The 27,411-nt window shown below is 46.3% G+C and overlaps 5 protein-coding genes across 5 annotated transcripts in view; 2 read left to right on the forward strand and 3 right to left on the reverse strand.

Annotated features, from left to right (window-relative positions):
- Positions 1–4: 4 nt before the first annotated feature.
- LOC132265717 (serine/threonine-protein kinase RIO1) lies at positions 5–2,337 on the reverse strand. Its single transcript, XM_059766484.1, has 2 exons — positions 915–2,337; positions 5–275 (listed from the first exon to the last, which is right to left on the reverse strand). Exons 1-2 carry the CDS (start codon positions 2,248–2,250, stop codon positions 10–12), a joined length of 1,602 nt encoding a protein of 533 aa, XP_059622467.1. The 5' UTR covers positions 2,251–2,337; the 3' UTR covers positions 5–9.
- A 278-nt stretch (positions 2,338–2,615) lies between these two features.
- On the forward strand, positions 2,616–3,196 carry LOC132255861 (peritrophin-1-like). The gene is made up of 2 exons (XM_059752031.1): positions 2,616–2,855; positions 2,918–3,196. The coding sequence occupies exons 1-2, from the start codon at positions 2,616–2,618 to the stop codon at positions 3,194–3,196; spliced, it is 519 nt and encodes a 172-aa protein (XP_059608014.1).
- On the reverse strand, positions 2,983–3,791 carry LOC132255429 (peritrophin-1-like). Its single transcript, XM_059751450.1, has one exon. It carries the CDS (start codon positions 3,777–3,779, stop codon positions 3,267–3,269), a length of 513 nt encoding a protein of 170 aa, XP_059607433.1. The 5' UTR covers positions 3,780–3,791; the 3' UTR covers positions 2,983–3,266.
- A 219-nt stretch (positions 3,792–4,010) lies between these two features.
- Positions 4,011–10,244, reverse strand: LOC132255428 (tuberin). Its single transcript, XM_059751449.1, has 6 exons — positions 8,613–10,244; positions 7,550–8,543; positions 6,796–7,480; positions 4,384–6,517; positions 4,207–4,308; positions 4,011–4,145 (listed from the first exon to the last, which is right to left on the reverse strand). The coding sequence occupies exons 1-6, from the start codon at positions 10,125–10,127 to the stop codon at positions 4,011–4,013; spliced, it is 5,565 nt and encodes a 1,854-aa protein (XP_059607432.1). The 5' UTR covers positions 10,128–10,244.
- A 448-nt stretch (positions 10,245–10,692) lies between these two features.
- The window catches only part of LOC132255862 (possible lysine-specific histone demethylase 1-like), a 262,687-nt gene continuing 245,968 nt past the window's right edge, over positions 10,693–27,411 (forward strand). Inside the window, exons 1-3 of the mRNA XM_059752033.1 lie at positions 10,693–11,015; positions 11,092–12,024; positions 12,209–12,671. Coding sequence (XP_059608016.1) covers positions 10,785–11,015; positions 11,092–12,024; positions 12,209–12,671 — 1,627 coding nt within the window. The 5' untranslated portion in view covers positions 10,693–10,784. The remainder of the gene's footprint in view (positions 11,016–11,091; positions 12,025–12,208; positions 12,672–27,411) is intronic.

The raw sequence follows: 27,411 nt of genomic DNA on the forward strand, positions 1-27,411 counted from the left end.
AGAAGTCATTCACTTCCTCTGTGCAATTTTCTCCTTCCTCTTCTTCACGTGTTTCGGCACTTTTGTCTTGCGCTTCTCCGCCTTGGCGTCCTTCACCGCCTTCTTCCGCGCCTTCTTGCTGTCCGGCGACTCGTCGCGCGGCCGAGCGCTGCTCTGGAACTTCCCACCATCGTCATAGTCATCGTGATCATCACTGAAGGAAGACGAATCCTCCTCGCCAGAGTCTCGCTGCAGAATGTCCGGCACTTGCTTCACTTCTAGCGTCGATGAGAGACCTGCAAAATCACAAAGGAAGGTCAGATACTTTATTATGGAGTTGTTTTCCACCTCCTTTGCCAACTCTTCTTGTCACGCAATTGTGTTTATCCAAAACAACACTGTGTTGTTACAGTGAATATAAGAAGCTTGAATTCTGGGATTTTTGGGAAAAACAGTCAAGAATTTGCACTCAGAGAAATCAGAAAACAATTTTTTTTAAATAATAATTATAATTATAATTTCACTTGACAGAGATTGTGTCAATTTTTACATTAATATTGAGATATTTATTGAGAAAGCGCAGCATTTCTTATTGGGGAAAATTATGCAGATAAGAAAAATAGAAGCTTCTAAAACAATAGTCGCACATTTCTCTTAAAGTAAGAGACTTCGATTATATTTGAAGACACCTGTTTTCGACTGATTTCTCTGAGTGTGCGACTTTCAAAACTTGCACAGCATGTAAATATGTTGCCTTATTTCTTATTTTGCACTGCCCAAATTATCTCTCCGCTCAAATCATGATATTTTACTTTTTGCCCAACGATCTTTGATTGATGGTTTTGGGCAAAAACAACGCCAGCGTTGCTCTCTAAGCAATCTCTAAAGCCATTAAGACACAGAGAATATTGAGGTGAATTGTGAAGGGCACTCACCGGTGATTGTCTTGTAGATGAGCTGATCGCCGGCGCCGGCGCGCGCCTGGCGGATGTCGCGCTCGAAGTGCACCACCTCGTCCAGGCGCTTCGGGATGAAGACACTCTGGAAGACCTCCTCCTGCACCTTCTCCTCGTCTGGCAGATCGTCGAGGTTGCGCTCGGCGATCGTTTCCAGCATCTGCTGCAAGTACGCGTGCTTGTTGGCCTGCGTGATAGTGGCGTCGGTGATGAAGTGGAACAGCTCCTGCACCGTCATCACGGCCACGCCGTGCTTGCGGAAGAACTTGGTGATCTCGCGACAGTCGCGCCGCAGGAACTCCAGCGCATTGGGATGATCGTGCTCCACGGATTGCGACACGTCGATGATCACGAGCTTGTCGCGGTGCACGAGCAGATTGTACTCGGACAGGTCGGCGTGCACGAGGCGACAGAGATTGTACATGTCCCACATGTGATTCACGAGATCGTAGTAGAACTCACGCGCCTTGGAAACACTGGGCGTGACCTGGGCCAGGCGCGGCGCCGCCTCGAAGTTCTCCCCGATGAACTCCATCACCAGCACATTCTCGCGGATCTCCAGCGGCGCCGGCACGGGCAGACCCACCTTGGCCATCCGCTCCAGGTTGCGCTTCTCCTTCTCCGCCCACAGGCGCACCATCTTGCGCGGATTGCGGCGCGCATAGCCGTGCCGGAAGCGAAACTCCTCCGCGATGTACTTGTGCCTGTCCTTGAAGTCCAGAATGGACGTCTTGAAGATCTTGATGGCCAGCGCCTCGTGCGCGTACGCACTGCTCAGCGCCAGGTACACATTCGCCTCCTTGCCCTCCTTGATGTTGCCGGCAATCTTGGTGACTTTGTCCTGGCGGAAGAGCTTGAACAGCACCATTCGCGTGCGATCGTCCAACACCTTGTCAATCGTCGCTCTGTCCTTCTTGTCCTTCAGCTTCGTCCGCTCCGCGTCCACGCGGCGATCGCTCTTGTCCAGGGCCTTCTTCACCTCATGCGCGGCACCCTGGAAGGCGCCCACGTGGATCCGGGAAGAGTACTTCGACATCACGCTCTGACTGGGCTGGAAACTGCTCAATCTCGTCGGCGCGCGCTGTGTGTTCATCCCAGATGACTGCTTCACCATCCCACGATCCTCATACAGCTGCAGATCATCCTCAGGCTCACTGAACTCCTCCTCGTCTGGAGATTCCTCGCCAAACACCTCATCTTCCGGGAGGTTCCTGAAGATTTCGCTGTCTATCGTCGTGACTTCTTTCAATTTTTCCGCCAACTTGTCCAGTATCACCTCAGCCTCCTCCTCGGCATCACTGAACTGTCCTTCCATGACTCTTCACGCACTTTCACGGGGAAAAATGGGAAATTATTTCACAATGCAGCGCAAACATGTTTACACGTGCAAATGACAGCTGGAGATGAGAGCTGAAGTGGCGCCAAACGACAGTCGGCGGCGGTTGCGCGAGTCGATGAAACATTTGAATTCACTGGAATTCAGTATCGCGAAATCTCACTTCCGCAAATCGCATCCACTGCGCGTCATTCTTTCACGGGAAATCTCGAGGGAAATCTATCAAACATCGCCATCTTATCGCTGAAAATGGGCAAACGATGTTCCCAAAGCTCGGATTTTAATGGGAGTGTCCAGTAAATATTGCGGAGTCTTCGCGAAGCCGCTCTAGTCACACACTAGCAATGCTCGCTAAAAGCGTGATTTTACTCTTCCTGGGCGCAAGCTTGGCCGCGGTTTCAGAGGAAGTCCGCAAGCCAACCTGCAACGACGCCATTTCCGATGACTACATTCAGCATCCCGAGTCTTGCAATCGCTACTACCGCTGCGTCAATGGGCAGATCCACGATTTCGCCTGTCCCTTCGGCATGCACTGGTCGCAGGGCGACAAGAGGTGCATCTTCGAGTCCCAGTCGAGCTGCAGGGTAAGCTTTTCCTTGACAGTGCTGGAGAGAGACGGAAGTGACGATCTGATTTTCCCGCCCAGATAAACTTTCCGAACCTGCCGGACTTTCCGGACTGGCCGCCTTGGGAACCGACTGAGGCTCCGCCAAACACGCCCCCGACCGCTGCTCCGCACTGCATTCCGGGCGTGATGGTGGCCTGGCCGGACAACCACAATTGCCAACGCTTCTACCTGTGCATCGAGGGCGACATGTGGCACATGTGGTGTCCGCCCAACACGCGCTTCGACTACATGACCCGTCGCTGCGATCCCAATGGCGTCTGCGTTCCCGGAGCAGTTCTGGGCCTCGAAGGGTTCTGATTCAATAAACACACAACTTTGCTAGGTGAAAAACTCTGATTTATTCAGCGAAGAAGGTTACATTAGGGACTCAACGGATGGTCTTGATGCGCTTCCAGCACTGCGCATTGCTGGGATAGTCGCAGTACTTCATGTTGTCGTTCCAGTGCGTCCCTGTGGGGCAGTTCTGGGGAATGGGGCGCCCGTTGAGGCACTTGAAGAACTTGGTGCAGTCGCTCGTGTCCGCCAAGTGCGTGGGGGTCTGCGGATTCTCGTTTGGCGGACAGAAGCCAGCCGGCGAGGGTTGGTGTCCGGGTTGTCCGGGCTGGTTCATCGGCGGCTCCGGGATTGAGGGGTAGTTGGGTACGTGGGCGCAGTGCACGGACTGCTCCCAGTTGCAGGACAGCGTGTTGGTGTCGAAGAGCAGCCCGTGGTCGCAGTTGTGCCTCACGGGACGTCCGTTCTCGCAGCGGAAGTAGCTGCGACAGTTGCTCTGCGGATCCACGAAGTACTGCCAATCCTTGCCATCGCACTTGGGCAAGATCTCCCAGTCGGACGCCACGGCGGACGCCACGCAGACACTCAGCACGATCAACCACTTCATTTCTCACTCTGCCTTTTGTCACCAATTCTGATCCACCTTCCGGGAATCGCGGGTCTTTTATAAGATTGCAAGAGGTGAAAAATGCCCATTTCTTCTTCTTCTCTGTCTCATTTCCACACTTTTCTGTGTCATATCCATTCAATTACATCAATTAGCAATAGTATCAACACACAAAGCATTTGAGTCGCCGCACTTTATCAAATTAAATCTCTGGCCGGCGTCGCGGAAGTCTTACAGCGTGTACAAAGTGAAGTCGTCCATGTGAGACTTCTTCGCAGTGGCATCTTGGCCGGCCTTCTCGGCCTCCACGCCGCTCGGCTGGCCGCCTCCCATCGCCTCAGCAGCAGTCTTGGACTCGTTGAGAAGCTGAAAGCGAGACAAATTAATCCTCTTGTCGATGCAAGAATGCAAACTCGCCAATGCTCACTTTCGCCCTCATTCGCTTGATCTTCCGCAATCTCTCCAGCCAATTGGACGCGTAGGGTCCTTGTCCTTTGTTCTTCAGACTCTTGGAGACCAGCGAGGCGAGCTGCAATGAAAAGGATGCAAAATTTCAGTCGAAATCCCATTGAAAACCAAATGAAAATCGAAGAAAAAGACTCACATTTGCATGCAGCGCGAGCTGCCTGGCGAGGAGCGGAGCGCTGGAGTCGCTGACAATCTTCGGCTCCGAGTAGGCGACGTAGTCCTTGATGTCCTCCTTGGCCCTCACGTACACGCGGCAGCTGTTGAGCTCCAGCGGCTCCACAATCACGCTGGCATAGTTGTACTGGCACTTGATGGTGTTGAGATTGTACTCTTCGCCACTCTCGTTGTACACAATGCTCACGAAGTCATTGCCGATGTGCTTCTTCTTCTCCGTGCAATTCGGATCTTGCTCCTTGTTCGGCATCAGCGTGGCCACATGATAAACCACCTGCACAATGTCATCCTGCCAGATGTACGTAAATTGGCCATCCGCCATATCCAGATCGATGTACAAATTGTGCTCCTTCGCATCCTTGATGGACACAAGTGTGCCCAAGTTGCGCAGGAATTCCGCATAGCGGAAGGAGCCGAAGCGATTCTTCAGCATCTCAGTCTCATTGTTGCACTGACCCGGACCCACGTACAGCACGCCAATCTTGTGCGTCTCAAATGGCGGAATCAAGTCCAGCAGCGCGATCGCCTTGGCATTCGTCGCGTCCACTCTCAGCGGCCTCTCCGTCACATTCAGCTGCAGCTGCCCGGTGTGATAGAACTGCAGCAGGACGAAGCTGGGATTGATGCCCGATCGATTGACACTCGACGCGGGCGCATCGCGCCGCGGCGCAGCGCTCGGTGTGGTCGTGGCGCCGCGCAGTGTGTACTTGAGGGCGTCGCGCGAGTAGTGCTCCCTGACCACGGAGATCGTCTTGGATCTACCGCGCGGCAGATCGCCCACGTCCGCGTAATTCCCACCGCCGGTGGATCCAAACGGGCCCACCGACGTCCCGGCAATCTTGTTGGCCGCATTGCGCGCCAGCAAGCGCGGCGACAGCGGCACCGGCGATTGTGGTGGCTTCGCCGTCACCTTCTGCCCGTCAATCGGCAACTTCAGATTCATCGTTCCCGGATCACACTTCACCTGCGGCTGCGGCGGCGGCTGCACCGCATCATCTGCGGAGTGTTGCTTCCGCGGTGGCTCCGCCGTGACAGCTTCGGGTATCATGAGATCGCCACCCTCATTCGTCACAGATCCCACAACACTCGGTGGCGTGGAGCCGGCCATCTCCTCCGGAATGGCCTCGCAACTCACCCTCATATCCTTGCCATAGGCGCTCTTCTTCTTCTGCTGACTCGACTCCACTTGCAGCGCCGGCGTCGTCTCCTCCTCGTTCGCCTTGTCCGCCGCTTGTGCGCCGCCTTGAGACACCGCGGCGCCACTCTTTTGCCCACTCAAGAAGGGATTCCGCCAGTTGGAACTCATCTCCGGGCTGGAATTCACGCGCCTCACCGGATTCCTCGATCGCGAGTCACTGTCCTGAAACGCCACATCATCACCATCCGGATCGTGGTCACTGAAACTCCCCGACTCGCTGACCTTCTGCAGTTGCTTGGGAATATCAATAGGGCCCGTGGTGGCGGCCAAGGAGACTCCACTCTGCGACACTTTCTCCTCCTCCTCCTGATGCTGCTGTTGCTGCTGCTCCTCGACGCGCCTCTTCGCCAGCTCCGCCATCTTCGGATGCACTCTCTCCGACGTCTCCTCCTGCACCTGCGGCGACGCCATCGACGCCATGAACTCCCCGCCCATCACACTGCCCCCAATTGAGGGCATAAACAGACTGGTGAGATCGTGCAGTGGCAAATCATTGGCATACGAGTCCGCGCCAATCTGATTCTGTATCCTCATCACCCACGATGTGCATCCCGTGGGCCTTCTGATGCACACCTCCGCCCATCCCGTGCACGAGCACGCGCACGTCTGTCGCGGCCGATCCACACTCGATTGCGGCGTCGTCATTTGCGGTATCGAGATGCCCGATGAGGAGATGGAGATGGGATTCTCCAGCTTCCCCACTGGACCATCTGACGATTCCGTGTCCGGATTGCTGCCGCGCCTCGACAGAGCCTCCAAGCTGCCCGAGCAGCTGCTGTAGCGACCATCCGAGGAGCTCTGGCGGAAGAACTTCTGCGGCTGCTGAGCCGAGAAGGGCGTTGCAGCCGATGACGAGGAAGTCGACGACGTGAAGTCACAGCTCTCAGACTCCTGAGCACTGGAAAATGCACACACGAAGCGTCATTAGAAAGTGCACTCAAGGAGTGCTTTTGCATCAGGAAAGTGTAAGAATTAAAGGATCAAGATTATCACTGATATTTTTGGGCAAATTTTCAAACATTATTTTTCAGTGAAAGAAGTGCAAAATATTAAGTAAATTCATGCTTTTCATTAAGCCAAAGTGGGTGGTTTTTGCGGGGCAAAGAAAGTGCATTTAAGGGAGAATATCGCATAATTCCTTCACACCTGCTGTGCTGAAGACTCGCTTTGGTATACCTTTTATTGGGCTGCAACTCTGCGGCGCTGTCGCGCAACTCCTGCGACACACTCGTGGCCTCTGAGCGCCCTTGGGCGCCTCTGCACGCCAAATTGCACCTGTCGCACAGTCCATTGCGCAGCGGACTCGTGGAGCAGCCGCTGGTCGTGATGGTGACCAAATTGTGGCCAATCAGCCACGTGACCGTCTGCCCGCCAGCCAGCAGGAAGTCCGCCGACGGCATGCGCTTGGGCATCACCGAGCACGAGCTGTACGTGTAGCGCGCCATGAAGTCAATGCACGTCTCGGCCAACTCCATGTGAAACTGATACAGCGCATCGTCAATCAGTGGCTTGAGATCCACCTTGGCGCGCCTCTGCTTGCGACTGCCCTGCTCCGTGAGACTTGAGCTGCGCTTCCTGTTCGACGAGTCCTCATTCACGGGCGTAAAGTCCATCTTCGCCTTGATCTCCTGGAATGTCATGTGGATGTGCGACTCCAGGCCAGCCAAAATGTACTTCACGAACGTATTGCGCAGACACAGGCGACACTTGAGGAACCACGCCGCGATCACGTGATGCGCCAGCGACACTGTGTAGTGATCATAGCGATAGGGATTCGTGTAGGGCAGCGCAATGGCGAAGAAGCACATATATTGGCGCTGCACGAAGTTGGCAAAGCGATGATTTGGCAATCGGCTGAGCGCTGAAAGTAGAAAGACAACAATTTAAGCCCCTTAAAATTCCCTTAAGATTGTTTTGAGTGTGTACTCACTCGAGAGAAACTCCAGCACAGGAATCGCCACGGCGGTTGTGTTTGATATCTTGCTCATCTCCAGCAACACTTCCGGTGCATATCTGAGAAACGTGTCGGGAATCTCGAGCGTCATGAGCGTGAGTGCGTGCACGCAGACGCGCGGATTGCGACAGAACAGTCCCAGCTTCAGCACATCAATGATGCTCTTCAGCGTTCGCGTGTCCAGATACTGATGATAAGTGATCAGCGCCGCAATGGCGGGCAGTACGAGCAGATGGAAGTCAGACAGTGAGGGCTTTCCAGCCGTAGAAATGTATCCATCGACGATGCTCTTGTTGCCATAGAGAATGTTGAGACTCCTGGCCAGACTGTCCACATCATTGCCCACAATCAGCGCCTTGTTCTGCAGAATGTTGGGTAATTCTTTCAGCACCAGCTGCATCACTGCCCAGTCTCTCTCCATGTCCAGACACCGCACGATCACCTTGCAGCCGCGCCGAATGGAGATGGCCGTGGCATGAGTGCCGCCCACCGCCACGTCCGCCTGCACGAGCGGCTGCGGAATGGAGATCTGCAGCGGCTGCTTGGCGTCGATGCTGAGATAGTGGCTGTAGCGCATTGCGCCGCCCTTGGCACTCGGATAGCCCAGCTGGAAGGCGCCGTTGCAGCGCGCGTCCAGCATCCACTTGAAGATCTGCATGCGCACCGCGTTCAGCGTCTCGAAGACGCGCGGATTGTCATAGTGCGTCTCCAGGTGGCCCACCAGGAGGTAGAAGATGCGAATGGCGTGGATCGACGGCAGGCGGTAGAGCTTCACGAGGAACGTGCGGATCAGACCCTCCACCAGCGACAGCAGATCCTGAATCTCCGCCTCCACGAGCCTCACCGTGGGATCGTGCACCTCGAACGGCCGATTCATCAGTCTCTCCACGATGTCCAGCAACTCCAGGCATCGCTTGCTGTCGCAGTGCAGAGTGAAGTCAATGAGGAGCTTGGCAGCCGTTGATCTCACCTGAAAACCAAGACAGAAATCTCACAATCAACTGGGCAACAGAGCAATTTGAGCGGATTTGCAACTCACCACCACATCAGACTCCTGATGGATGTTGCTGAAGTTGGGAATGACGATGCGCTCCAGAATCTCCTCCTCATACGCCGCCCTGTTGATGTCCATGATCTGAATGAGTGACACGATCGCCTTCACGCGGATGTTCGTCTTCCTGTTCTGCCTGTAGAAACGCTCCATGAACACACTGAGCGCCTGCAGCCACTTGGGCCGCGACGCCGAGATCCTGCTGGCACGATACTCGATCAGATTGAAGACCGACGCCTCGGATCTGTCGTCCGCCACCTTCTCGATCAGATTGTAGATCATGTCGGCATTGGCGTTGATCTCGTGCCTCCGCAGTTTCATCTCCACATCATCGAGAGTCTCGTGGAAGATCTTGCTGACGCAGTTGCTGCGCGGCGCTCCGTCTCTGTCATAGTGCGCCATGTTGTCCGCCAGGGCGTCCATGATCTGGCACAGTGTGTCCCAGGCTGGCTCCGTCAGCTCCGCGCCGCTGCGCTGTATGAGACGCTGAATGCTGAGCGCCACCTCGAAGCTGACGATGAAGTGGCGCGAGCGCAGCACGCGCAGGAAGCTGAGCAGCACGGTGGACGGTGAGCAGCGCAGGGCGGGCGCGGCGGGGCCCCAGAGGCCCATGTTCGTGTGGAACACCGCGCCGCGCAGCAGCACCTCGTCGTCGTACACGGCGGGGTCGTTGAGGTAGTTGCACATCATGCAGAGCGCGGCGTAGCCGAGATCTGTGCCGAGGAGGGTGCGCATGATCTTCCACGAGGTCTGGCAGAAGGCCTCCCTGTTCACTGTCTTGCACAGCGCCACGATGCACAGATTGAGCGTCTCGAAGGGGAAGATGGCGTAGGACATGATGGTCTCCAGCACGGTGAGGCACTGGAGCACCGTGCGGTCGTCCTCGAGGCAGCAGCTGATGAAGCAGGACTGCTTCACGATGCCCACGGTGACCTCGTTGTCCAGGTACGCCGCGTTGTACTTGATGATGTTGATGAGGATGTCCAGGTACGTCTCCATCAGGCGCGCGTCCATAATCGCCTGGCACCACTGCACCATGAAGCGCCCGATCTCCGCCTCGAAGTACGAGATGTCCTTGCCATCCTCCGTGAGTGCGCGCAGCAGCTCCAGCCGGTAGCCAATGTCCTCCGGCACGGCGTGATTCTGGATCACGCGGAAGAACTGCGCCCGCATGAGATGCAAATTGGGGAATTGCGTGCTGATCAGCTTCCTGTAGAAGGCGAACGCCGTCTGGCGCTGCTCCTGTGGCCGATTGGCCACGATCAGGTCACTGGTGAGCTCCCACAGCTTCTTCAGCGAGCTGTCCTCCAGCCGGCACTTCTTCAGATCCTCCCCCAGCTCGCGCAGGATCTTGCAGCGCTGATTCACGGGCGTCTCCGGCCGCAATTCGCGCTCAATCTCCGGCGTCAGCGAGAAGTCCGACTGCTGCTGAAGTCCGCCACCTGGCGCCTTGGTGCTCTTGAAGAACTGCTTCAGCTTCTGCATTCGCGTCTCCTTCGACATCTTTGCACGCACGCCGACGCCAAACTAAGCCGCCAACAAAGACAAATGGCCCCCGCGAGGATCGCACTTCCCGACACACTTTCGCGGCGCTACTCACGACGTTCACAACACAAAACACACTGCCAACGTGCTCACGGTGCCACGGAGAGTGCTTAGCAGTGATAAAAAGTGAAAAGGAGTGGGTAAAAAAGAGATTTTCAGCAGATTTTCTCCTGCTATTCAACTTCGTCGCACAAAAAGAACGGAGAATGAAAAAAACTGTAATCTGACAGTCAGCTGTTTCCGGAGTGGGATTCGGAGTGGCGCTGTGAGTCGCGCAAAGAGCGCTTCTGCGCTGCCAATTTCATCGAATTCGCGCTCCTCACCCAAATAATAAACCGTTAAATTAGATTTATTTATTTTTGTACCATTTCTTCACTGTTTTGCTGTCTTTTTCCTTGAGAACGCCAATGTTAAGTGACATTTTCCCACCAACATTTTTCCCGCCAGGCCAGATGGCGCCGCAATCTCATCGACGCGAGAACTTCTTGCGACACTCGCGCGTGGTGCTGCTGTCTCTCATCGATTGTTTGTGTTTTCATCTAAGGATTGGCGTCGCGAGTTTTTTCAGTGGTTTTTCTGAGTGTTTTTCGTAACGTGTGCGTGCGTGCGTTACCAATGGCCAATCCCAGTGAGATCGACTGCGTGACAGTGATTAGTGATGACTCTGACGTTGAAGTGACTCTGAGTGAGATCACAATTACTCGAATCCCGGCGAAACCGCGCACTTCTTTCGTCCCGACGGGTTCGGAGGAGCCTGTGGCCCCCGTGGGGACACCGCAAACGCCCCAGACTGAGCCTCGCGAGGAGGGCGACGGCCGGCGCATGAGTCGCCGCAAGAAAGCGCGGGTAAGTGGCAGAAATGGGAAAGTGTGGTTATGTGGCTAATGCCGGTGTTTTTTTCTGCCGTTTCTGCTCCCGCCAGGTCGAGTACTTCGGCGAGGGCGCTTCCGGGAGTGCTGAGAGCAAGACTGGGGCTGCCGGGGAGGCGAAGCGCGTGGAGCCGAAGCCCGAGCAGCGAACGAGAGGCAAGCGAGAGCGCAGCGTGAGTCCCTCGAAGGACTCTGATAGCAAGGATGCGTTGGATGACGAGCCCAGCTTCAAGGACATCCTCACTGGACTCGAGGGAGCGGCCTTCCAGTCGCGGCTGCCGTACGAGAAGATGACCTCGGCCGAGGCGGCGTGTTTTCCGGTCATCGCGAAGAATGGTTTAATCGCCCAGAGAGTCTTTCTCAACATCCGCAATCGCTTGCTTCAGATGTGGATTGAGAATCCCAAGATTCAGTTGACCTTCGAGGAGGCTCTGAAGAATATCGAGTCCCCGTTCGACAGCGATCCGGTATTGCTGAAGAACATTCACGCCTTCCTCGAGCGCCATGGATTCATCAATTTCGGGATTTTCAAGCGTCTGCGGCCGATTCCGGCCAAGAAGCTGGCCAAGGTGATCGTGATTGGGGCGGGCATCTCGGGATTGGCTGCTGCGCAGCAGCTGCAGCAGTTCGGGATGGACGTGATCGTGCTGGAGGCGAGAGATCGCGTCGGCGGTCGCATCGCCACGTTCCGGAAGAATAACTATCACGCTGATCTGGGCGCGATGGTGGTCACGGGCATCTGGGGCAATCCCATCACCATCCTCAGCCGTCAGACGGGCATGGAGATGGTGCCCATCAAGCAGGCTTGTCCGCTGTATGGCGCCGGAGGGAAACCGGTGCCGAAGCACAAGGACGACATGGTCGAGAGGGAGTTCAATCGACTGCTGGAGTCCACCAGCTATCTGTCCCACCAGCTGGACTTCAACTACGCCGGGAACAATCCTGTGTCTCTCGGCCAGGCGCTGGAGTGGATCATCAAGCTCCAGGTAAAGCAATTTTCAGCGTCCATTCGCTTCTCGTAAGAGAAGAATTTCCAGTTCAATTTGGGACGAATTTGTCTGATAAAAAGTTGCTTTTGCAGTTATAAGAACTTCAGAAGCTTCTTTTGAGTGTTTTAGACATTAATTGCTTGTACATTATTTAAAGCTTGATCCTTTCTTTCTGCTCAAGGAGAAACACGTGAAGGAGAAGCAAGTGCAGCACTTGAACTCCGTGATTGCGCTGCAGCAGAAGCTGATTGACAATGAGAACAAGATCGGCGATCTGATGGACGAGATGCGAATGCTGAAGGCCAAGGCGAACTTCCTGCAGGAAACGCGGCCGCCGCGCACGCCCGAGACGGAGCATAAGTACGTTGAGCACGAGTTCAGTGCGCGTCAGGCCGTGCGTGAGTGGAATGTGGTGTGGCGCGAGGTGGAGCGCTTCAAGGCCACGCAGGAGGAAATGGAGGCGAAGCTGAAGGAGCTGGAGATGAATCCGCCGAGCGATGTCTATCTGTCGTCGAAGGATCGCCAGATTCTCGATTGGCACTTTGCCAATCTCGAGTTTGCCAACGCAACGCCGCTGAACAACTTGTCGCTGAAGCACTGGGATCAGGACGACGACTTCGAGTTCATTGGGAATCACACAACAGGTGAGATTTTTCCTCCCAAAGTGCTGTTAAGTTGTTGTGAAATACTTTGGACAGCTGCAAGTCGATGGAGTTTTCGTGAAATCTCAGAAATTCCTCACTGGACTTTTCACACAAGCAATCTCTTATGAATATTTTGCACAATATTTCCCTTGATGAAAACAGGGGGGAAAATATTGCGCTGCTGGAATTTGCAGACGTTTTATTTGATCATTTTTGCCTTCGCGAATTTATAATGAAGACACCCGATTATGCGAGGAACGCGAGTTGAAGGAAAATATTTGCAAGTGAAATTCTTTTGTGCTTTTTCAGTCATGTAAGAATGTATTATTTTTCGCACAGAATCTCTATTGATTTCAATAGATTGCCTTTCTTGGTGATGAAATTGCCAATTAAACATCACGTGATTGTTGTCACCCAAAACAGGCGAATTTTCCCTGTGTAACAACATTTGTGAACAACATACGAGAATTGTCGCTCGTTGTTGATTAGAGAAGAGTGGATTTTATTGTAATTTATGGATGTTAAGAGGGGGTTTTTAGTGTGAAAAATAATCTGATCCGCACTGATTTCGCAAAAATTCTGTAATTTAAATCTGAAACTATTCTATCTAAGATTCTGACTTTTGCTTCTGCTTCCTTCACTCCAATGCGGTAAGTCTTTGCGCTGAGAGTGCTTGAAAGTGTTGCCAGAGGAATTGAACCTATTTTATTGGATCAAATCAGGAGTTAGTCATTTCATGCCACTTTCCTTTTATTGCTCTTCAATTACTGTGAGCACTTGTAGCCTAATGACATCGCAGATGTGAATAGATGTGTGCGAAATCCTCATTGTAGCCAATTAAGTTCGTGACTGGGTCTTCTAAGACACGTGGCGTCACGAAATGTCGCTCTTTCCGTTTCTATAACTCCGGATAGTCTTCAATTTAGACTATTTCCCATTCCAGTTGTGAACAATACTGAAGAGTTTGTATCGGAAATGGTCGAAAAGGTTCAATAGGAAAAACATCGTCACTTTGTTAAGGAAGAAATATTGTTAAAAATATAGTTTTTGTCTGGATTTGAACTCATAACATTGCCGATGAGACGTTTATTAACTGTCTTCTGCATTCCGCCCACTGCTTAGTGCCTTCCTTCTGGGCTTTTCTCACATGCAATTGTTCCACAATGCGGAGAACATTTCCTTCGGGGGACAAAATTTAATTACACAACGTTTGCTGCGGACAATAATGAACCCAGCGCGCGCGTGTGTGTGTGTTTGAGGTGTTTTCTGGTTGATTTTGATTCATGCTATAGGGTTTAGGATTTTCCCACATTTTAAAATACACTTTGGCACACCGGGTGGTTTAATTCTCTGTTGGCCTTCTATGGCTGCACGAGCGCAAGAAGTCTTGTTGGGAGACAATGAGAAAGTCTTTTCTCCCTCCTTCACAAAGTACGTGATTTCATTTTGGCTCGATTGTCGCTCCGGATGGAAAATCTGCTGTATTTCAAAACCGCTTTTGTTGTGGGCTTTCCGTCCCTCCGCCTTCCGTAAGATGAAGGCAGGAGGGAAAAAAAAGTCACTGCAATCGCGTGTGTGGGTTATTTTATAGCCCACCTCTAAACACTTAATACTTTTCGATCGTTAAAAGGTGATTTTTTTCTCTCTTTCTCTCTTCTGGGTGGCGAAGAGAAGTTCGCTATTGTTGCAGGAAAGCGCGCGATGGGTGGTAAATTGAAGGAATTCACTGGAAAATGCATTGTTGATTTTTTTTTCTCCAATCTTCATTACACTTTTTGCCTGTGACAATTAATTAAGCAAGGAGAAAAATTTGATACTTTAAGAATTATTTCCCTATTTGCTCACTTTTCAGCATGTTGAGAGGGAAAAATGCGGAAAAATGATGGGGAATAATTTTGTGAAAACAGCAGAAAATCACAATTTCTCCTCATTAATTCATGTTGTATTTTCCTCGCGGGTTGCTTTTTGTAATATTGCGAAGAAGGAAAGCGGAAGATTGGAATAGAAAAATGATGCTTTTGCTATCATTTGCATTATTCAATTGTTTGTTGTTTCAAAGCTATGGAAAAACAGATGGAGAAAAATTGTGAGGTGAAATGAAGCATTTTCCTAAAAAAAAATATATATATATCTTGGAAATATTTGTTGAGTTTTTGTGCTTGTTTGACTTGTAAATTGATGTTTTGGGTGAATATTGTGGTTGGAGAATTGTTCTAAATTCAGGTTAGAATTCTTATTTTCTGACTTAATTAATTGCAAGCGAGTGTTTCGCTAAAACTTCCGTGGATGAAATGTTGATTAAATGTAAAGCTTGGCTTTTAAAATTTTGCAAGTTGCCAGCAACCATGCAAACGAATAATGACCACTGAGTTCTGGCTGGACAGCGAGAGAGAGAGAGAAGCGATGCAAATATGCTGTTGAGCGAGCGCGGAAAAGCTGCTGGGTGGGCGAGAGCAGCGGAAGGGGTGGCAAAAAATGTAAACACTGCTCCCTTATCGCATCATTTATCAGCAAATAAAGTGCACAATGTTCATGTTTGGACAGCGAACTGCATTCCGGCGTCTCTGGTGGACTATTTGCGATATGGCGCAATTTTTTCCGGCCCCCAGAATCAAGCCTCTATTAGAGTTCTCGTTCTTTAAAGCCCCCCCCCCCTTTTTTTAGGTTTGCAGTGAGAGAATCGATTTTCCTGGCTGTTGAATGGCTTGAATGATTGCACACAATCTTGCGATGATGGATTAAAAGTCCGGCATTTGCAGAAGAGTGTTTAAGTGTGCAAATTTCTGGATCATCACATTCATTTATCATGCGATGGAATTAATTGTCTACTTGTGATATTGTCAAGGATTTGAAGTGAAGGGGCCAAAAGGGATGTTTGTCTGTCAATATTCCAAGTATTTTAATTAATTGCTCAGCCACGATGTGCTTAGAATCCCATGCGGTGGCCACAATCGTCCCCCTTCTATTCACCTCCACCTTAATGATATTCACGTCTGCGGCAGTGTTGGATGATAAATATCCACCACCGATGAACTCTGCACACTCTTATTATCAATTAGAAAGTTTATATTCGTGCGAAGAGCGCGACGGCTTGTGGGGGTTTGAGAAGTGATCCCGGAAGGATTATCTCCACAACTTTTGCAATTTTCATCCGATTAATTGGCAAAATGTCAAGTTGAGAGTATAATAATAAAATTCACTCCTTGATTGAGTAATTAATTGATGGGTAATTGAGGTGTTGTGGCAATTGATTTAGTGAGCTACGCGTGTGATACAGTAAATATCCACTCAGTTCGTTGCACTTTTGGGTGGACAAGGCAAAAATTTATACCTTGAAAATGTGTCCAGAAAGTGTGAGGCAATATCGACAATGCTGGCAATACATAATCCGCATTATTTTCTATAAGCTCCTTAATTAAATAAATCTACCAAGCAGAGAGCGACAGAGAGTGAGAGGGAAAACCCCCTTCGCGGGAGAAAAATGGGTGTGAAAGTGCAGGAGATGAAAATGAGGGAGAGAATGCGGGAGAGACAACGTGACAATAAAATGTGGGATTATGTATTTAAAACGGCATAGAAATACACACAGAAATAGTAAAACATGGTGTTAGATAGACACATAAATACATATTTATGTGCCATTATCATTAATAAATATCCATAAATCAGAATCACCGCACAACAACAGCTCAAACATCCCTAATCTGATAATAATTTACCAAAATATTTCCACACAAAATTAGACAAATATTAATGCGTGCGATGTACAAGTGTGGCGCCCACATTTGACCACTCTCTGTGCCATAGATAAATTCCGGGCAGATTACTCAGCGAGAGAGAGAGGGAAAAAGGAGGAAACACGGTCTCTCAGGCACGACGAAAGGCAAATTGCTACTGTTAGAAGACACTCGCGGTGAAATTAGAATTGCAAGAGAGATGATAATCGCGTCGTAATATCTGGTTAGCGCTAAGTGAGAACCTATTGTCAATAAGGTGGTGATATGCGCCTGGGCTTCATTATATTCATATAAAGATGAAAAATGTGCGAGTTCTTGCCCGAAAAGTAGTCATTTTGCGAGAGTCGCAGAGGAGTTGCCGTGTGATAAGTATCAAAATGTGTGGCAAAGTTGAGGAGTATCGCGGAAGTAATAAATCAAAAAGTGCAAAAGAACAAACTTGACAGTAGCTCTCTGTGGTGATTAGATAAAGACCATGTTCCATCCATTCCTTCTTGTCCTTGTTGTTCCATCTGTGCTAAATTTCACTCCGTCAGATAGTAAAACACTCGGAGAAATCTGCATTTTTGCCATGCAGATAATTTTAGTTGACACTAGAAAGCACTTTTTGGCCACAGTGGCCAAATTTAGAGGCGTAGAAAATTTAAAAAGATTGAATAAGGTTAGGTTAAGGTTCAAAATGCACTTAAGTCAAGCCGTAAAAAGTCACGTTGAGTCGTGAAAAATCACTTATCTATAAAGTTTTCCGACAGAACTGCTCTGAATTGGCCAGACTGGCCAGGTTGTTCACACAAAGCGTGAATTTATCATTTGCTTTTCACTTCCTTTATCGTGTAATTTTTCTCTGAGTGCAGAAAATGGAGCAAGTCTTCTGAATTGCGACTATCTTGAACTGCTTTCTGTGACTTGGTTGCATAGAGATTTCAATAAATCAACTCAATGCTTCACAGCCAATCTTCAGCTGCTTCTTCGTCATGCTGAGGAACGCGCATATGAATAATTATTGTTGCAATTTTGCCATTAATGTATTATTTACATACAAATGATGATTATCATCGCATCGGAAAGTTCTTTTGCCACTTTGTGCATTCGAACAAATTGCACCGAAGAGTTGCGCGACTTCTTCCAGACAATCCACGGTCAAATACATTCCAGCCACAGATGAGGAATTGCAATGAAGAACATTGCGCGACTGTGGCGCAATAGACAGGCAAATTTATAAGGTAGTAATTGTGTAATTAAATTATAATTATAGTTTATGAGGTCAAAAGATAAATTACTCTCTCTCTCTCGCGGGGAAGAATTTGCAAGATAACCATAAATTACCATTATTTTTCCCTACTCAATTTCCTCTCTATCTTTTACCGGTCATTCTTCCCTTCCTGTCCCAAATGCTCGTCTTGTGCAATGCCCTAAAACGCCATCATCCGCGAAATTCTCCGGTCATGTCTTCTACATTGTTCAAACAAATGACTGAACAAGTGTCCGCCAAAGAAAGTTCACCAGAGAGGGAGAAAGAGAGACAATAAAATTGAAATTACCCACATTTTTCGCAACAGTTTTTGAAAACAATCGCTGTTAATTGTTTATAGTGTCTTGTCATGGCAAAATAATACAACTCTTAACTTCAATTTCATGCTCAATTCTTGGACACACTTTGCAGATTTCTCTTTTATTTTTCAACACAGAGAATAGATTGTGTGTTTTATGACACCGGTGAAATCTCTAATTAAAGTGTAATGTCTTCCGGAAGTCCATGTGAAACTCTACACTTGGACTTATTACGTTTATGCTCAAAGTAAGATTTCTTGGTAGGTTTTTTTTTCTTCTTCCATGAATAAGCATGTTGATTGGGAACAATATAGATTAATTAACAGTTGTCGCAAATGATGTTGAAGCCATTTAGCTTTTACACGCCTTCTTGAGTAGTCAAAAAAGGGAAGATTCAGTTGCAAAACTTGTGTTTATTTGCTCTCAATTGAGCACTCTTCAGTCAACATGCAATGTTTCTTCCTTTCAATTCTCACTGAGAGAACAATATTTTCTAATATTTCACATAGGATAAACACACACACTGAGTGGAAAAATATCATTTAATCATAGTGCGTCAATCTTATATGGAGTGAAAGAGAAAATTTTCAGGTGTATCTCACACAGTTTGCCTAATGAATTAATCAATATTTCAAATAAAATGCACAATATACTATAAACATATGGGAAATATGTAAAGTATTTTGCGGTTCCTTTTCATGTCTCTGCGACTGATCGCAGTGGAAAAAGGTTTTGTTAATGAAATGTGAAATGAGCACCACAGATGCGGAGTGTGTGAGGCCGGGGATCAATGTTAACATTTGTCTCTTGTATATACATTTTAAAATACACAACAACACCCAATCATGCACAATAAATAATAAAGTGGCAGTTTTATGGTTTTTCATAGCCATTTGTGCATTTACAATTGAGTGTGATCGTTGAAAAGGAGTTTCATACAAAAATATGAGAAATGAATGCGCGCGCGCGCTCAGGTCATTTTGACTCTATCTGTTGGCGCGCTAAAAGTGTGGGGGGCGGCGAAATCTTGAGGAATTAGTGTGTCTGCAAGGAATGAAATTAACTCCATTATTTATCTTTTGTTGGGCTGCCGTTGTCCGCGCGCAAAATTGGGTGGCTTGCGATCATTTTGAGAGATCGTGAGTGACGTCGAGAGATCTGGTCAAATAATACTGCCAAAAGGCAAATCAACAATAGAGTTGCCTAAGCGGCAGATTACAGATTTCAGATAACGTCGATTTATTGTCTTTCACGCTTTTGTCACTTGACCTCTGGCGCTTTTTTTTCGCTACTTGCAACGATCGTTGGTGTTATTCTGAAGGTGTGCCAGCGCAAAAATACACAGAAGTGCGATGAAAATGGGAAGTTCCTAAGCTATTATAGTCAGATTGAGGTTAGAAGATATTGACTGATGCTGAAGCTTCATTATGTGGTGAATCACCGCGTCTGTCGCCATCTTAGCAGTGATTCTGGCTTCGGATACAAAATTTTTTTGCCGTTCTCGATGAATTCTTTTGATAAGAGAATACAAAAACCACGCGAAAGATTCTTGCGAGGAATTTTGAGGAATGTTCTAAAGTTTTCCCAAGGAAAGGCGATGGATATCCTTAGAATTGTCCTATGACAGAGGGTTGAAAGGGATTTCACAGGTTTAAAAGAATAAATCTTCATCCAAATCTATTCCACTGACCAACAAACCCTCGACAACTCTGGTACTAATCACAAATAAGGCTTTCAATGATCAATTGCTCGATATTTTTCACTTTGCCATGGACTTTCTTGTATTTTATTGACAAGCTCTCAGACCTTATCGAGGTACCTCGAATTCGGTCGTTGAGAAAGTTCTCGGCTTTGCTGCTTGTTTTTCCTTCCATCACAAAAGAGAGAAGCAAGAAAAAAAATCATGTGTTGGCACGTGTGTTAATGATGTGAGCAGAAAAGAGTGGCTGAAGATAAAATTCGCCACGCAGACAATCAAATATGTCATGCAGAGAATTCCTCCATATACAAATCCATCCATCAGTAATTGATATTAGGGAAAGGAGATCGAATTCGCCATTGAATATATATTTTTTGGTTCTTTGCTTCAACATCTCTAGAGAGAGAGAGAATTAATTTCTCCGTCAGCAAATATTGCTGCACATTTGACAGTGTGCGATTGTGGAAGAAAAAAGAGGAATTCCTTCTCAACGGAATTCAAGAGATTTATAATTTATTTATTTTTCGCTCTCATTCATTGTTGTTGTTGTTGCAAGAGGGAGAAAAAATGCCCGGGAGAAATTTATATTTGAGGGAATTCAATCGCGAATTTCTGAGCGATGAGAAAAACGTTGCGCGATGGGGAGAAAAAGAGTCGTCAGACCATAAAAAAGACACTTCTCTAAATATTATTCTCTTAGACTCGAGATGGTCGTAAAAGTGATACGCGATATCGATTCCAGAGATGTTGCGATTCAGCTAAAAAGAGTCCATTTTGGGTCCATTGACTTTGGGTGTTTTTGTTAAAAATAGAGGCGGGAAAAGTTGAAAATTGACGATAATCATGGCGCTCTGAGACGCATTTTAATGATCATCAATATTTCTTTTGCTCTCAACGTGGCGTGTGTCGTAAAAAGAATGTCAAAATGAGAAATTAATAAAGGAATTTTCATCATAACTATAAAACTTTTGATTAATTTCTCATCTCACAGTTGATTTTTCCATGCGCTTCTCTTAACGGATTTCATCCCAATAATGCCTCTTTTTTACTGCCTTTCTCCTCCACCTCCTGGACATTGAAAAGTCAGTGGAATCGAGTAAGAAAAATCAATTTTCTTATAACTCCTCTCAGTCCACTTTGTGTCTTCCTCGTTGTTTCATTCAACGCGATGACAGCGATTAAAATTTTGATCATTTAATTGTTATGAATTTACAAGATGGGAATATTTAATGGGAGATTCTCATCTTTATATCGGCTGAGAGGAAAAAGTCTCACGTGCACTTGATCGCAGAGATTTGTCGTGTCATTAGTGGATTTTTTCCATTAGTTAATTTCTATAATTTATTGCCATCTTTCTCGGCTAACCAACGAGGCACTTTTTGACCCAAAATATCACTCATGCTCGTTAAAACTCAATAATTTGGTTTTATTAATTTTTTCCCAGTCACACTAATGAGGGTTTAAAGTCTGTAATTATTTAAGTTTTGGCTGTTATATCTGATTCATGTGATTTTGATTGCTGCTAATCAGAAAGAAATTGACCGATTTTTCTGTCTACCTTCATCGCAACTGAGCAAAAGTTCATGTAAAATGCAAACACATGAGCGAGAGAGACTTCAACAATGAAAATCCGGAAAAAGAGGCCACGATAAGACATTGCGAAGGGGCGCCCAAGTGAGGCGAAATGGATGTTGAGCAACTGGCGGCGAACCAGGAAGGCAAACTGCCTAATCGCATGATTAATTGAGACATCAATAATCTCACATTTGCATTTTGCCCACTGCAAGAGAGCGAAATAGAAGAAAAATATGCACGGCAAACAATGCGGCAGCGTTTCTCTAGCCAGTTCACGATCAAAGACATCGGAGTGGCTGCAGTTCTCAATCTTATTCAAAATGGTTATTTGTGATTCTTCACGATTTCAATTATTATTTGCCATCATGCGCTCTGAGAGTGCACAAAAACTCCTTCCGAGTTGCCATGAATTGAGAGAGAGAAAAGACAGACTTTTAGCCATAGTCATCACTTCTCTCTATTCAACCAATTGAGAAATTTCATATATTATTGTACGGAATAGAAGCGCAATTTTATTCAGTGACAGTTGTAAATATTGCAAAAACATGACATTAAAGGAGAAAATCACAAGTTTGAGGAACAAAAAGACGTTTCGAAGTTCATTCTTTATTTTTTTTTCACTTGCAGAATGCGCTTTTTAATGAATCTTGGGTTGGGTTTTCTTTCTGTGTCTTTTGTCTGCATTTGAACCCTTAAGCAGACATAATGATGTCGAAACTCCGGATATAGTCTTGTCTTATTAGTGGTTTAATCATGTCTAATTAATATTTTTATGTCTTCTTGGAAGTTCTCAATAGATCTCACCCTCCTTAATCTCCGCTCATTCCGCCAAATTGCCCTCAACGCAACCGACAATTAGCAATGTGGTCGCTTCTCATCTGCCCTTTTATGACGTCCATAGCTTCTGTGTCTTGCCGTTTACCTCCGAGGAATCCAATGTGATTTTCAAGTCCTAAAAATGATAATATTTCTCCATGTCACGCAACAATGATATCCTTGTCTGGAAATGGGCTGAGAGGGCAAAGAGAGTCTCGACTTTTAGGCGTATTTACTTACTCAAGTGCCAATTATAGTGTCAGGGTTTTTGTGATTTGTTGCCCATCTCACAATTCCCCAAGTCCATCGTGGTGAGGATGAAGTGTGTTTGCATCCTTGGGAAGAGAAGAGCGCGCGCGTCAGCTGTGGCAACAATGTTGCACTTTGCCAGCGAAAATTGGAGTTGAAAACAAGGCCGAAGAGGAGATAAAGGTGGAATTTATCGGTTTGGGGGATCATCAAATTGATGCTGTTCGTGTATGTTAAGGGAAGAGCGTATTTTTTTCAATTGGCCAAGAAGGCGGAATTCGTGCCTTTTCCCTCTTCTTCTTCTTCTGCTGCCTTTGCTCATGGATTTTTTTCTGGTGCGATGCTTTTGTTTGGTTATTTCCATCAACTGATCGATGGTATTTGTAGCATATTTTTTTCCTGCTGCTGCTGCTCCTCTGGCCATCGCGCCTTATCGTCAAATGCACTTTTTTCCACTGTGGTGTGCTCTTGTTGTTAGTGTTTTACCTGCAAATAAATTTCAACCCAGGCATCTCTTGTGCTCTCTCGCTGTGGCCTCATTGGGTTTGTTGTTATATGGAACAAATATGCACGTTCGACATGCAATAAACTTGCAAATGAGCTGGAAAATTAATTCCAACACATACATTTTTTTTCATTTTCTTCTTGCGGTCAATGCAATTAAAGATGTAACACACATTTTTGTATTGGATATTTAAGAGAGGCGCACAAACACACACACTAAAAAAATGGGTGAAAGACAAACGTGCATTTCTTATATTTTACACTCCTAATAAATCACACGGCAGGCCCACCACAAGTTCTTTAATCTCCACAATATAAAGGCAAACAATCCATGAGATTTCCTCAATAATCTCTCGCCGGTCAAATTAACATTTTTCCACTCAATCACCCGATAAATTTGGCGCTGTGACGATAATTTCTTCGCTTAATGTGCCAAAATAAATTTCTCCACTTGTGTCTGGGCGATTGTGAAAAAAAATCACGGTTTTTTTTACTGGCATATAACATTTTTTGATTGTTTTCAATCTGGGCGATATAAAAAACAATTTACTCCCTTGAAATTATTCTAAGCATCTTCTTTGTTTTCTTTACTGCGGAAATGATTGATGATATCTATATGGGTTTTAGCTTTGACTCTCGAGAAAGAGGCCCTCAAATTCACTCTGTTGAGCATGAAGAGTGTGAGGCGAAAGATGCAGAATCACTGAAATTGCGGCTGCTAGGGAATTTTTATGGTGCGACAACATTGATTTTTATGGCCTGAATCGTGACTGTTGAATTATGATGGCACGACAGAAATTAATTGTGTCGCTCACCTGTGAATCGATCAAATTGATTTTGGCGTGTGTATGACGATACTCTGTGTGATATAGAGAGTGGGGCCATAAAGGCTCTGCTGTACCTCATCATCCAATATCATCAGAGAATTGGAATTGTTACCTCTTTTACGATGTTATTCTGCATGTACGGAAATTTATTGAATTTTATATCACCTCCAATCTTCCCTTTGAATCAACATGATCGAGTGTGTGTGACAGTGTCTCAAGACACACGGCCTTTACGACCGTCATAAAAGCCTGTTGAACGAACAATCCTTGGGATAGTGCGGGCAAAATGGGGAGATTTCGTGTGTGAGATTGAAACCTTGTCATCTCCTCATTGTTTATCCGTCATTAGGGCACTTTAAGTCACTCACGCGCATGAAAATGAGGAGATCATGAGACAGAGAGATCCATCTTTTCTACCCTCCCCGAAGAATTCAGAAAGGCATCTAAGCAATAAATTGCCATGTTTTATGACTAAGAAAATTTTCATCTTCACAGACCTTTCAGATCTCACGATAATTCTCCTTAAAATGGACAAATTACTGCGCGGATCTCTTTGAGGAGTTTTGAGGGTTTTTCAGGTTGTTCCTTTCCTTCGTTCGGCACGGAAAAAAATTTTTTGAAATGATTGATTCGATTTCTTCCCTGCGTTTTCAACTAGAAAATATATCATTTGATGGTTCGAATTTTAAGGGGGAGGAGTTGTTTGTTTTGCCCTTAAGGCAATTATAGAGCACGATCGCGTTGAGATACATTTGATCCTTGGCAGCTGAAAAAATCCTCTGAGCGATTCTTTTTCGGCCTCTTTTCACCCATGAGAAATTCGTCTCCTTCTCAAGACTGAATTATTAAATACTGTGGCAATTGAGCCCCATTAAAGTCTCCCTTTGTCGTCGCTAATCGGTTTCCATTTGTGTTACAATTTCAATTGGCGAGAGAGCAGGATTTTCTCCTGAGATACTTGAACAAATCATGGTTGTAATTCAATGCAAATTGACATTAAAGCGTGGCTTTATTGTTTTCGGCAAACATCTCGTGAGCTTTTGTGTGTGTTTGTGTGCGAATTTAGTATGTCAAAGGTGTGGTTTTTGGATAGTTGGTAAATATTTTTCTCTCGCTGCTCTCTTGTGAAATTCTATTGTTCTCCGGCATGGAATATAATATTTCACGATTTTTCCAACCGTTTTCACGCTTCTTTTTTATCCCACCATCAACATCTTATATGATTATAATTCGTGACAACTGCCTTAATTTATGGCAATTGATGTTATCAAGCATGTCTTCAATGACTTAATATTTCTCGTTGACTTTTCTCAACCACTTTGCAGGTGATTTTCAAATGTGATACTCCCTCATTAATTCCCTTTATTGTTTTACAATCTCATACACACGTGGAAAATGCGCGAGTCGTGCGGCATAAACATATACTTTGGGCTGAAAAGAAAAAGGAGAAAAAAAATGTGGGGACAAAAACACTGAAGGATTGAAGACAATTAAAAGCGAGAGACAGAGAGAGAAAAAAATGGGAACGAAATGATAAATTTTCTTCTCGATTAACCTCAGCTATTGTATATTCTTTTTTGGGGTTGTCTTGAAAATAAAAATATGCAAATCCGCACTCATGAGGGGGGAGAAAATTGAATCAAAATGCTCGTCATTTCCTGTCCCTTTTATTTCAATTCGCGCCATTCAAAAAATATGCTTTTCTCCCTGGTTTGCTGTGAAATGCGCGGGATCTCTTTGAGAATTGACTCCTTCCGGTGTCGCTTATAAATATTCACTCTTTGCCTCTCTAGTTACGAAAAATGTGATGCCGACGGCAAAATCGGTTAGGCTATGCTGTGTATCACCTGAAATGTGATTGTTATGTTGACTTTGAGAGACTGTGTGTCATTGAGGGGACAAGTGCAGAAGCTCCGCCCACTCAAATGCCCCGCCCACTGACATTCAGACTTCCTGCTTCACTCCAAAGCTTCAAAGCATCAAAGTGTCATCTGGAATCCCTGGGCTTTCGCGACACATTTCGCTCTCAATTACAATATTCTGGGAACTTTGCAAATGATCACCATATCTGCACATTGCACAAACATAAAAGTGATTTCAATGATATTTCGCTTTTTTCCCTCTCAACCATCTTCATTGTCAATCTGCACAATAATTTTTCATGTGCTTCTGGTAATTGTTTTTTTTTTCACCAAAGCTGGAATCTTCCTTTTTGCTGGTGTGCAAAATTAAAATTCATATTCCATTGATGGCCTCTTCTGTTTGGGTCTCTTTTCACCCATGGTGGTTTAATTTACCAAAAGGGATGCCGCTTTTAGCGAATGCGTATTACAAAGAGATGAAAGGGATATGGAGAATGGCGGAAGTTGCGTGATTAATGATAATGAAAATAATTTGATTTCTTAAACAAAGAATTCAGCAATATAATATATTGAATATAAACTAATCTCTGTTGAAATTCTTTGGGTTATCTCTTTGACTTGGGGTTTGTAATTATTAAATGTATATATATAATGTGAAAAGCGAGGAAGTTGGCTGAAATTAACCCAAATTTCACATGGTGAGTGCAAAAATATGGGAGTGAAAGAATTTCTCACACAAGAGCGAGAGAGAGAGAGAGAGATGAATTGGGAATAAGAATTTATAATGCTTGCCTCTGACCTGTTGAACAATTTCTCATTCGTCTGTCAAATTCTCGTCAAGGCAGAAAGAAATTGCTGAGGAATTATTAATAAGTGAGCGGGGGGCGAAAAAAGATTTTTCAGTGATTCAGTGATGAACCGCGGGGAGAGAAGGTCAGACACATTCGGATGATGATGGTGGCAAAAAGAGAGTCAAAGAAATATGAATTGAGATGTTATCTTGCGTTTGGATGCTTGTCTCTCTCTCCACGACGTGATCTTTTTGTTCTCACTGTGTGTGCAGTGGCCTCTGAAATGTGCCTCAAAAGTCTTGTCCGTCAGATTCTTATGGTTTTGTGGGGCACAAAAGCTGAATTGAGAGTCCCTGCAAGAGAAATGCTTCTGATATGAATATTAATGTGAAATATTTTTTGAAGAAAAATGGACAATTTAATTGAGAGACACCGTGAATCAATGGATGCTGAATGAAAGGCTCATTCACAGAGTTTCTGACACGGATTTTCATGCCAGATCAATCGGCACAATTTGAAGGAGTCCAAAATGAGATGTGAGGCTTTTATATATTGTTTGATCAATTGAATGAATTTGTCAATTTATTCACAGTTTGAGGTGTCATTAATTAGTTGGAAAGTTTTACGGTGATTTGTATTTTACACTGTCGCAACACTGAAAATGGTTGACGAATCAGCAGGTAAAAAAAAAATATCACCGATTGTCAATCAAAAACGGTGTGTTTTTCACAGCTCGCGCTCGATCGCATTGCGAAGGGAGGCAATATTGCAATCACTTGGGTGAAGAAGTTGAGGGAAAATTGTGTCACAATTCTCATTACATTCTCACTGGAAATGATTGTGTAATGAAGTTAATTCTATACGCAAATTACCACGAGTGACAGCATTAAAATCTCATCACGATGAGAAAATGACAATTTTGCAAAATGATTATTTTAGAATTAGCAAACACACACACACACACACACACTAACTTGTTCAGCCACGTTCAGGTGGTGTAATTTATTTAATAACAAGTCCCTTGATATTGCCAGCATCCCGCAAATTGGCGGAATTGTGTCACTGGCACTTCCACACACAGAGGCTCATGTGTGACGCCGCCGAACAGCTAAAAATGCACAATTTATCA

This window comes from Phlebotomus argentipes, unplaced genomic scaffold, assembly GCF_947086385.1.
Source record: "Phlebotomus argentipes unplaced genomic scaffold, Phlebotomus argentipes genome assembly contig_5, whole genome shotgun sequence".
Taxonomy (NCBI): Eukaryota; Metazoa; Arthropoda; class Insecta; order Diptera; family Psychodidae; genus Phlebotomus; species Phlebotomus argentipes.

Excerpts from the sequence above, each read along its gene's own strand:
- LOC132255429 (XM_059751450.1), bottom strand. The coding sequence starts at position 3,779 with ATGAAGTGGTTGATCGTGCTGAGTGTCTGCGTGGCGTCCGCCGTGGCG.
- LOC132255861 (XM_059752031.1), top strand. The coding sequence starts at position 2,616 with ATGCTCGCTAAAAGCGTGATTTTACTCTTCCTGGGCGCAAGCTTGGCC. Across the intron at positions 2,856-2,917 it reads AGTCCCAGTCGAGCTGCAGG|ATAAACTTTCCGAACCTGCC; the intron begins GTAAGCTTTTCC and ends TTTCCCGCCCAG.
- LOC132265717 (XM_059766484.1), bottom strand. The coding sequence starts at position 2,250 with ATGGAAGGACAGTTCAGTGATGCCGAGGAGGAGGCTGAGGTGATACTG. Across the intron at positions 276-914 it reads CATCTACAAGACAATCACCG|GTCTCTCATCGACGCTAGAA; the intron begins GTGAGTGCCCTT and ends GTGATTTTGCAG.
- LOC132255428 (XM_059751449.1), bottom strand. The coding sequence starts at position 10,127 with ATGTCGAAGGAGACGCGAATGCAGAAGCTGAAGCAGTTCTTCAAGAGC. Across the intron at positions 8,544-8,612 it reads ATCAGGAGTCTGATGTGGTG|GTGAGATCAACGGCTGCCAA; the intron begins GTGAGTTGCAAA and ends CTTGGTTTTCAG. Across the intron at positions 6,518-6,795 it reads GAGTTGCAGCCCAATAAAAG|TGCTCAGGAGTCTGAGAGCT; the intron begins GTATACCAAAGC and ends TGCATTTTCCAG.